Genomic DNA, 11,057 nt, shown 5'->3' on the forward strand with positions numbered 1-11,057 from the left:
CCCAGAGTACTGAGGGCCATGTCCAGTCATTCCTTGGACACCTCCAGGGATGGGGACTCCACCACCTCCTTGGGTAGCCTGTTTCAATGTCTAATCACCCTTTCTATGAAAAAATTCTTCCTAATTCAACATAAATCTCTCCTTGCACAATTTGAGGCCATTTTCAGTTGCCTGGGAGCAGAGCCTGACCCCCCTGGCTGTCCCCTCCTGTCAGGGAGTTGTGCAAAGCCAGAAAGTCCCTCCTGAGCCTCCTTTTCTCCAGGCTGAGCCCCTTTCCCAGCTCCCTCAGCCTCTCCTGGTGCTCCAGTCCCTTCCCTGGACACACTTTCCCAAAGTGAAGGGCCCAGACCAGGACACAGGACTGCAGGTGCCTCACCAGTGTGATGTGGGTAATTATACAATAATTTGGGTAATCCTCAGCTCTCTCACCTTTGTGTCATAGATCAGAAACTGCCGGAAGGGGTCGGGACCTGCGGGCACGACGCGTTTTTGCACAGGTGTCTGGCGCTGTTCTGTGTACGGATCCGAAACCAGTTCCTCTGGAGGGTTCACTATAATTCCTTGGCTCTCCAGGAACACCTAGGAAGGTCATCTGAGGTGTTAGTGCTGCCAGGAGTTCTGGAGGTAAGAGCTGAGTAGAGGTTATAGGTGGGCTGGGATGAGTGAGGTCAGAATTCTGCAAGTTCACTCCTCACAACGAATTCTACAGCAACAGGAAAATAAAGCAGATGACAAATCTATTTGTTTAAGCTGCTTCTCATCTTTTCTTATCCTTTAATTAATCAGAGCAATCTTGTCCTGAACATCCTAACTCAGATTTCACTTGAGCACAGTTTTCCCTGGCCTTAAGGCTTTAAATGGAATCTAACTGTCAGTTGGTCTCTTTTATGTAAATGAAAAAGATTAAATTGCTGTATAAACACAGATGTAGTCAGCCTGAATTTGAACTTAGAGCTGTGCCAGCCAGTTAGAAGAAGCTAGTGTCACCCACACTAGGCACATCAAGACCCTTCAGGCACAAGGATATTTGTCAGTAGCAGCTTCATTCCATCTTTCAGGAGTACATTTCCCACAGAAAGTGCAATCTGCTTGTTTATAAAGGGATTTTTTGCTTACCTTGGACCATGAACAAAATCCAGGGTGTTACTCATGGACTTGCATCAGTCCCAAAACAACCTCTGAAGTCAAGGGACTTGTTCCCTTTTTGGCTTTGGGAAGTGGTCCATGAAAACATTCAGCCCAGGAAGCACCCATGCAAACATCTCCCACAGGAATATGAGATCCCCTGCAGACTCACAAGGCAGGTTCACACCTTCAGACTCACTATTTTCTGGTCTGGAAGATGTCAGTAAATGATAAATACACTATTTGCCTTGAGATATAGACCCACATAGCTCATTCCATGTTTTCCATCAATACCAACATGAGGACCAGCCCTTCATTTGATGTGGACTGCCTTGAACAGTCACCCAATTCCAGCAGAGCTGGCCCCACAGCCACATTTATACCAATATATTATACATAATATTCCTGGGCATTGAGGGCAACTGACCATGAAAAGCCTGGACCTATACTCTCCCAGCCTCCAGGACAGGTTGACTGCATGTGATTCACCTATTGGGAATTTGGAATTTGGTCCCTGGAGCAGTCTAACTCCTGGCCTGGAAGAATAGTAGCTGACCAGGGCTGAGATTTTACTGGGGACAATCTAGCAGAACACCAGCATACTGGTAATTCTTATTTCTTGTTATTGGATCATTATTATCTCATTTACTGGCACAGAAATAGCCAGAAATAGAAAAGCAGGCAATGAGTAAGCTTTCTTAGAAAAGTCAGTTCATACCATGATTCTCAACCCATGGATCATGGCTTGGCTGTGGATGTGTGCAGTTACTGCTTGTACTCCCTTCCACTGCTCCTAACAGAGGAATATTAAATCAGAAAAGAGTCAGGATCACTCACTTCCCTCTCATGTATGCTCAGTGTTTCATCTGGACTCCAAGAAGTTAAACTGCTGAGACATGAACTTAGAATTTGTATTGCAGGGTCCTGAGGACAAAGGATGGGCTCCCAGCAGTCCTGGGACAAAAACACTGAGCAGTTAATGTCCCTCAGCAGATGTCATACCCCGAACTCCTATTTGGCCTGAAAAAAAAATCTACACAAAAAGCAAAATGAAAGACTGCGAGCACCCATATCACAACAGCTACAGCTGCAAACTGCTGGACTCTAACAAGTAATTAAAACCCTGCAGTGGAACTTTTCCAGCCAGGAGCCTTTGTGTCAGTGTTGTCCCCACCTTGGTGAAGGAGTCGCAGTTGACCAGGCGGTAGGTCCGGCCGTAGATGGTGAGGTCAATGCCCAGGTTCAGATCCTTCCAGTGGTAATAATCCCCGTGCTCATTCTTGGGCACACGGTGGCGTTTCATGAGCTTGCCTTGAAGCAGACCCGAGTTCTTCACCTTGGGCTCGATGATGCACATGCTGTCATCTTCCAGGTAGTAGTAGATGCCCACATGGCGGATCCGGTAATTCTCCTCTGGAGAAATAGGAACTTCCTCCTGGAAGTAGGCATCGAACTTCAAAACCTGCCCAAGGGACAATATAGCAAAGGGAGAGAGAAAGGAACAATGTGAACACTGTGATTAGTCTATCAAGGCCAATAATTTATTGGTAATTTGCTTTGGTGGTGTAAAATTACTGGATTGGATTCTAAAAATCTTCGAAGACAACTCTGGCCTAATCTCTGAGTGAAGCAGAGGCACCAGGAGGGCTTAATCAAGATGTGCCTTTTGCAAATTTGGTGTGCCTGAGACAAGTGTAAAAATCCAGCTTTTTCCCTACTTCTTGATCACTTGCTATTTCACCTACTGCCAGGTGCTTGGCTGACAGTAATCTTCTTTACTGACACACAAGGCTCTTCATTTGTCAGCTTTACAGCCTTGATTTAGGGAAGTTATCCACAAATTTCAGTAAAGGGTTCAGCCACATCTGAGGATTTTAAAATCTGAAAGGATTCATCATTTTAAGGCTAGGCTGGAAGGGCTCTGAGCAACCTGGTCTAGTGGAAAGTGTCCCTACCCATGGCAGGGAGGCTGGATCAAGATGATCTTTAAGGTCCCTTTCCATGATCTGAAGTTCTATCTATCCAGCATTGACAACAAAAACTGATTTGTACTGAGGAAACAAGGAAACTAATCAGCCAGTCCCTCTGCTTGGCAGAAGTAGGAGGAATATTCTGTCCAAGAGCATTCAAAGCCCCTAAGAAGGTGCAGGTGTCCAATCAGGCCTTGCATACCCAGCCTACATCAGCCCAGAGGCCTCAATAATTAAGAGATGATAAAACCAGCAAGTTCCTATCAGTCAGCAAAGTGGCCCACAAGGGATTGTGACATCCCCAGCAGCACTGGGGCCCCTGCTGCTCCTGTGGCTTGAAGGAGGGGGCAGAGAAGGATCTGACAGATTGAACAGCAACATCTACATTACTCTGAAGGAACAGCCTCAGCAATTAACAGAGCACATCTGTTCCCCAGCCTGTGTCACAGCCGGGCTGAGGGCTGGCTGGCTGCAGACTGCTCTGGCAGGGCTGGCAGTGTGTGCAGCCTGCACGTGCTGAGCTCCCGAGCCCTGCAGCTCCACTGCAGCAGCTGCTCCATGCACGGCTGCGAGCTGCAGCTCGGGCCATTGGCACACTGAAAACCATGGATCATCTCAGGACTGCACAGAGCCACCACCCAGTCTGAGGTGATCACCAAGATGTGAGATGGAGCAGTTCAGGTTGTGACACGCAAGCGTGGATAGACAGACCACGACAAACAGGCTGCCAGGGTTCCCACTGCAGACTGACTTTTCCAGTTGAAGCTCAATTACAACCTCAATATAGTTTTGGAAACACAAAACTCCAGGCTGTGGTTTACAGAGCAGTGCTTATAAACTGAAGCTTTCCAGAGCTAATCAAACCTCTTTTCCAACTTGCAGGGAATGTCTTACATCGTTTACGTATTATAATCCTCCTCCCGAGCAAAGAAAGCCTCTTTCAGTCTGGGATTCAGCTGTCTCTGACTAAGGGCTCTGGCATCTGAAAACTGCTGTAGGCAGTCCTGTGAACCCTGGAGCTCACTGTTTATGTCTCCGAATTTGGCCAGTGATATTCCTGCAATCAGCTTCTTTATACCTTTTTGTCATAGGCCACGAATGCTGGAGTGAAGCGGGAAGGTGCAGGTCTCCTGACTTGCCCATAGGTCAGTGTGGCTCCCTTGGTGCACAAATCATCTAATTCATCTTGAGAGAGCTGATTTTCAAAAAGTGTGTCCCCACCAACCCCCTCTCTTGGCAGCCGGGAAAAGGCATATCCATTTTTGAAGTCCAGTGTCTGGGACCGATGAAAAGATGTTTTCTGTTGGAAGGAAATCCAGCTATCAAAATACTGCATGAATTTAGCAGATACAGCTACTGGAAGCACAAAAAAAAAACCCAGTAAGAGAGTGCAATATTAAGAATATCTCCCCCCACACACATCCCCAAGCACTTTATTATAAAATACTGCAGCAATTTTTTAAAATCAGATTCTGTACTTAGATCAGGGAAGTGGAAAAAACAGTGAGTGAATGAGGTACAAAGCATGAGAGTGAACTTAGATCCTTGCACTGCCACAGACTCCGGAAGAACTTAAATCACTGAATTTCCTGACTGTCACCATATTCAGTGCCTAGAACAGTGTGTCAGCACTTTATCTGCCCTGGTATTTATCTCACCAGCTCTTTGTTCCCTACCCTATTTGTCAGCAGTACAGAGCACCATGGGACTTCAGTTATTGCCTTCTGGTGCTCCCTTCAGTGTTGTGCAACTTCTGTGTATTCCATTGTTATTTATTTTCTTAACCCTCCCCTGGGCATGATGCAGGATTTTCTTTCCTGGGTTAAATCAAGGCATGTTACGCCCACAGAACTGCAATTATGAAATCTACAAAACTTAGTTGTTTTATTGCCTCTCTACACAATCACACACTCATAGAACAGTTTGGGTTGGAAGGGACATTAAAGATTATCTTGTTCCACCCCTGCTATGGGCAGGGACACCTTCCACCATTCCAGGTTGCTCCAAGCCCCATCCAACCTGGCCTTGGACACTTCCAGGGATCCAGGGGCAGCCACAGCTTCTCTGTGCAGGGCCTCACTACCCTCTTCATAAAAAAAACTTCTCCCTTTTATCTAATCTTAGTTAAGCCTCTGAGTTTAAAACCATCATTCCTTGTCCTACTGGTATAGGTCCTGCTAAAACATTTGTCTCATCTCTCATGAAGCCCCTTTAGGCACTTGAAAGCACTCCAAGTTCTCCCTGGATCCTTCTCTTCTCCAGGTGAGCACCCCCAGCTCTCCCAGCCTGGCTCCACAGCAGAGGGACTCCAGCCCTTGGAACATCTCCGTGGCCTCCTCCAGATTTGCTCCAGCAGCTCCACATTGTATTTATGCTGAGGACCCCAGTTGTGGAGGCAGCTCTTCAGGTGGGGATCTCACCTAAGCAGGGCAGAGGGGCAGAACTGCCTCCTCCCCTGCTGCCCAGGACATACTGGGGGGTTTCTGGGTCCCAGCCTCTCCATCAGCAGCCCCAAGTCCTTCTCCCAGCACTGCATTCAGTCAGAGCTGTGCACAGGACCTGATCTCTGTCAGCCAGTCTTGTTCTTCACCACTGAACAGCAGGATCAGACGTGGGTGACATCAAAACTCCACTTGCTGCACACTCCACCACACGTGGCACCTCAACTGCACTCCGAGAGCCTGCCTGGTCCCACTGGGCTTTCAACACTGACAGCTCCAGAGAAAGCAGGGGAAATTATGAGTCCCTGATAATAAAACCTCTTGACTTTTGCCAAGTAAAACAGAGTTGTAAGCATTTCTAGTGCTGAGAGAACAAGCTCCAGCTCCTTTTTCAGCTCCAGGCTTGCAGTCAGTCCAACTTCAGGCACGCAAACTGCTTCGTCTTCACCCCCTCCCTCGCCCCTCATGGTTAAGCCTCTAATCTTATTTATACCTTCAAAGCCCCACTTGAATTCCACATAATTCCCTGTTTTCTCTTTAAACTGCTACTATAGATCTTGCAATGGAGAGAGCAGTGAGGAAAACAGATGAAAACAAGATTTGTCTGAAGACATTTTAGCAGAACATCTTATAAACTGCCACAGAACTGCCACTTCCTTCTGTTAAATAAATACTAAGGAAAGGCTGTGGGGAAAATATTCAAGGAAAACCAGGAAATCTGTCTTTAATTTGAGCAATATCAGTGTTTGTTAGAAATGTACAGGCTTTCAAGAGTCCACATTTGCCTAAAGAAAGCACCTCATTGGTTCATAAGGCTCCTGAGTGGATAAGCTCTCTCAAAGTGAGCCTGGATGCCAGAGTCACCATCTCCCAGGCTCACATGACTAATTCAAATTTAAAAGGGAAAGCCCAGAATGTAAACTCCTAATCTCAGTTGCTGCCAGTATTTATCTGAAGAAATTCCACTGAATTAAGTCCTTCTTTTTGCCACCTCTGTAACACTTCACACAAACACCATTCCCTCTCCTAGTGCCTGTTTCTCTGTCCTGTGAGCATTAAGCAGTAACAACACTTTATTTGAACACAGGGGTTTCCTTCAGAACTTGAAGGAAATTCAGCATTCACTTGGAAACCAAGTATTGCCATGCCAGTTTTATAGACTGGAAAATTGCAGATTTCCAAGATGTTATGAATTATTTCAAGGAAATATTATTATGTGAGATAATCTTTATTAATGGATGATTATTTGTTATGAGTAATTTAATCTATTTACTATTGGAGAACTCAGTTGTCACTGATTTAGGCCAGGGTGGATGGGCTTGGAGCAACCTGGTCTGTGGAAGGTGGCCCTGCCCACGGCAGAGGGTTGGAACAAAATTATCTTTTAAGGTCTTTTCCAACCCAAACCATTCCATGATTCTGTGATGAGTAATTTTCAAACACAAAGCTGAATGCAGCCAGGAATGTCTTCTGTTAAAGATGCTCTCCAGGAAGGCTGTAAATCCCTTGTGTGCCCAAACCAAGCATGAAACACCCCCATTTTTGGCTTTTTGGGGGATTTTTTTAGTATACCAGAAAAATAAATGGAATCATCAGTTCTCTGTGGCACCACTTCCTCAAGAGGACATTGGGAGGATTTGGGGTTATCTGGTCCTTAGGGCCTGGACCACTGGATGGGGAAAAGGAAAGGCTGATTCCTCATTTAGGTATCAGGTGCAGAGGAGGAGGAGGAGGAGGAGGAGGATGAGGATGAGGATGAGGATGAGGATGGAGACTGCTTCTTCCAGGGAACCTGGGAGCAGCTGAGGTTGTGTCACTTCCTGGGGATGGTCCTGGAAGCTGTGATGGCACCAGTTCTGTGGTGGGATACCACTTCTCTCGTCAGGTTATCAGGTTCCAGACCTGGCCTGTCAAGGATTCAGTTCTCCAGGCAACACCAGGAGACCAATTTTGGAAGTATCAGAGCTTTGGAGGAAGGGGTATCACAAAGGTGTGGATTGCCAATGAGACTGGTGACTTCAAGATAAATTATGTCCAGGAAATAATTACATTGGGGTGATTTGGAGGATTAATTCCTTGTGGAAGAATGCTCAAGGTTTGATCAATATTGGTTCTATTGAGTATATCCAGCTGAGGAGGTATCAAGTTGTTGGGGGTTAGATTTGGTGTTTTTTTTTGTTGGTTTTTTTTTTTTTTTTTTTTTTTTTTTTTTCCTCTTCTCACAGAATTTTTTCCCATAAGTTTCCAAGAAGCCTTAATGACTACTTAGTCAGAACAAAAAGAGTGCTTGAGGGATATAGCAGCACGAAGCTACACCTATTGTTTTTGAGTCCCTGGGAGTGTCCCTCAGAGGTGAGAGATGATGGGTTTTGGGAAAGACAAAAAAGACAGATCTGGGGGAGGGGAGGCACTCTTGCTCTCAGCGCCGAGGAGGACGGTCAGGCTGCCCTCTGCCTCTGCCTCGTCCTGGGAAATCTATCGTCATCTGCTGTGTACCCGGGAATCCTGAACTCGCTTTCTCCAGCCTCTCCCCCCACCGCCGCTGCTTCTTCGGACCTTTGAGGCTCTCCTGCTACTCTGTAGCCCTGCCCTGCCCAGCCCTGCCGGGACACCCCTGCTGTTCCAGCTGCCAGCACAGAGCTCCTCATCCACCAGCCCGGGACTTTTCCTTCCTTCCAGTTCGGCCTCTCGGAGTCCTGCAGGGGCACCCAGATCAAACTGCTCTGGGCTTTTGTAAAAGAAAGCCCTCAAGGTTCTTGGTTCTGTTTATTATTGATGCTGTAGTTGTTGTTTGTTTGTCGTTTTGTCATATATACTAGTAAAGAACTGTTATTCCTACCCCCATACCTCTGCCTGAAAGCTCCTTTAATTTTCCTTTTAATTGGAATAATTTGGAGGGAGGGGATTTGAATTCTCCATCTCTAGGGAGGTCCTGCCCCTTCCTAGCAGATATCTGTCTTTCAAACCAAGACACAAGTGAATTTAAAGAACTTGGTTCAGGACAGTATCAGTATCAGTTCAGAACACTTTGCTTTGGGAAACCTCAGATGGTTCAGAGGAACAGCAGTTTTCCTGAGAGAATCAGGTTTCAGGACTGTAAAGCAAGTCTGGGGATTTCCTCTGGGGTATCTCATGAACTGTGGGGGAATTATTGGATGGACTCAGGGGAACTGAACATCCAAAGGGGTGAGCTGGCAGACAGTAGTTCTGCAGTTATGGAAAAAGCTTTTGGAATTTCAAATAAGGCTCACAAATGAGGGGGAGGATGGGTGTGTGTGTGTCTCTCTCCAAAGCTATCAGGACAAATATATAAAATGGGTACATGATGCTATGGATTCCTTGAGGAGAAGATTAAAAGTACCATGGCCCCTTGAAGGTTAGTTCAGGGATACTTGGTCCCTTGGGAACAGATTGCAATGTTCAATAACATTGGAAGAATTATGGGAGTACCAGGTCTGCTGTGGATGGATCAGGAGACACCAGGTGGGTACAGAGCCTTCAGATCCCCCAGAAGTGAGTCCAGCAGGTATTTGGTGTCTTTGGGAAACACCAAGTCCCTGGGGGAGAGTTAAGTGGATATTAAATCTGCTGGGGAGCATCAAATGAGTTTATAGAGCACCGGGTTCTTCAGGGGTCATGTCCTGGGTCTGGTGAGTTTGAGGTTCCCAGGACATGGGTTCCAAGCCCACCAAGTTGTCTCAGGAATATTTGGTGAATGCAGAAGGTACCAGGCCTCTGGGAGGAATGTCAGGATGATCTGAGGGAACAGCAGGTGCCTCTGGTGTGGGTTCAGGGGGTAACACGTTCCCTGAAGAAACTGTCTGTCTCCCCTTCTACTCTGCTCTTGTGAAACCCCACCTGCAGTGCTGCATCCAGGTTGGGAGGCCAAACCACAGGAAATGCATGGACCTTGGAGCAAGTCCAGAGGAAACCGTGGAGATGCTCTGGGGGCTGAAGCCCCTCTGCTCTGGAGCCAGGCTGGGAGAGCTGGGAGTGTTCACCTGGAGAAAAGAAATCTCCAGGGACACCTTACAGGCGCTTTTGCTGCCTAAAGGGGCTCCAGGAGAGCTGGAGAGGGACCTGGGACAAGGAATGGAGGGACAGCTCAAGGGGCAATGGCTTCTCACTGCCAGAAGGCAGGGATAGATGGGATATTGGAAAGGGATTGTTCCCTGTGAGGGTCGTGACACCCTGGCACAGGTTGCCCAGAGAAGCATCCAAGGCCAGGCTGGATGGGCTTGGAACAACCTGGGGTAATGGACTATGCCCTGCCCATAGCAGGAGATGGAATGGGATGGTCATTGAGGTCTTCTAACCCAAACCATTTAAGGTTCTCTAACCCAAACCACTCCACGACTCCAGGAATATTGTCGAGTTTAGGGGTTCCAGGTCTCCTGTAGATTTAGAGGAAGGTCTGAGGGAGTATCAGATTCTCAGAGAGTGTCTTCAGGGGATACCAGGTACCACCTGAAGCGGGTCCGGGGAGGTGCAGAGCCCCGTTCAGGGAGCACCCGCCAGGCCAGCCCACCTTGATGCGGGGAGCCTCCCGTGGGAAGGGGGTACAGCGACAGTACAGTGGGCGGGCGCGCTCACCGTGGGGTCCTTGATGGCGCAGCCGGGGAGGAAGGGCAGCCCCGGCCCGGGCTCGATCGGGGGCCCCGTCCCTGTCCCCGGCCGTGTCCCCGGCTCCGGCCCCAGGCTCATGGCGGCGGCGGCGGCGCTCCGGGCCCGGCCCGGCTGACGCGTCTCCACGGCAACCGCCGTGAGCTCAGTGTGCATGCGCGGCGCCCTTCGCGCCTTTCCCTCTGCGCCTGCGCAGTGAGCGCCGCGGCGCGCGCGGTCGCCGTGGCAACGGGGAAGGCTCTGAGGGGCCGAACCGCCCCCCCCAACGCCGTGAGGGGAGTGCGGCCCGCGCAGCGTGGAAAAAATGACGTGGAAGGCGTTACTCCTGTTTTATTAGGGATTTTTCTCCTCACAGCCACTCGTAGTCTGCTCATATCCCACTCACAACCTTTCATATCCCCCTCACAGCCGCTCAGAGCCGCTCATAACCTCCTCACATTAAAACCTCCCAAACGGGTGGTGCCACTTGGACTGCTTCTTTTTGGGGAGTTTCCCCTGCCCTGTGCAGTACCCAGGGTAAGGAGCAGCTGTGAAGGGACAAATCCGTACCTGGAGTGATTGAAATACTTTAACAGAAGTGGTTGTGCTGGTTTATGATGTATATATGCATGTATAAAAATGTATATAGTTGTGAAATAGTGAATTTTTCATGTCTAGCACTGATATAATTCCTCTCTTTCAAACATGATATTTATCTCTGGAGGAAGGGGCAAAAAGAAGCATCAGGGATACCATCAAGGAAAAGGTGGCTGTGTAAAGGTTACTTCCAACTGCAAGACAGAAAACAGAGTTAAACCCATCACCATGGGAAACAGAAATTGTTTGTTGCTTACAGAAGTTGTGGATTCCCCAAAAGAAGTGGATTCCTCATCCCTGGAAGTGTTCAGGGCTGGTCTAG

General features: G+C 48.1%; 1 protein-coding gene across 2 annotated transcripts in view; it reads right to left on the bottom strand.

Moving 5' to 3' along the window:
• The window catches only part of EFHC1 (EF-hand domain containing 1), a 20,942-nt gene extending 10,618 nt beyond the window's left edge, over positions 1 to 10,324 (bottom strand). Inside the window, exons 1-4 of one of the 2 annotated variants that reach the window (XM_063423392.1) lie at positions 10,130 to 10,324; positions 4,174 to 4,395; positions 2,300 to 2,587; positions 430 to 579 (exon numbers count right to left, since the gene is read on the bottom strand). In XM_063423392.1, the coding sequence (XP_063279462.1) occupies positions 430 to 579; positions 2,300 to 2,587; positions 4,174 to 4,395; positions 10,130 to 10,315 (846 nt within the window). In that variant the 5' untranslated portion in view covers positions 10,316 to 10,324. The remainder of the gene's footprint in view (positions 1 to 429; positions 580 to 2,299; positions 2,588 to 4,173; positions 4,396 to 10,129) is intronic. The other variant, XM_063423400.1, reaches the window with a different exon arrangement.
• Between the last annotated feature and the right edge of the window lie 733 nt (positions 10,325 to 11,057).

Source organism: Prinia subflava, chromosome 2 (assembly GCF_021018805.1).
Source record: "Prinia subflava isolate CZ2003 ecotype Zambia chromosome 2, Cam_Psub_1.2, whole genome shotgun sequence".
Taxonomy (NCBI): domain Eukaryota; kingdom Metazoa; phylum Chordata; class Aves; order Passeriformes; family Cisticolidae; genus Prinia; species Prinia subflava.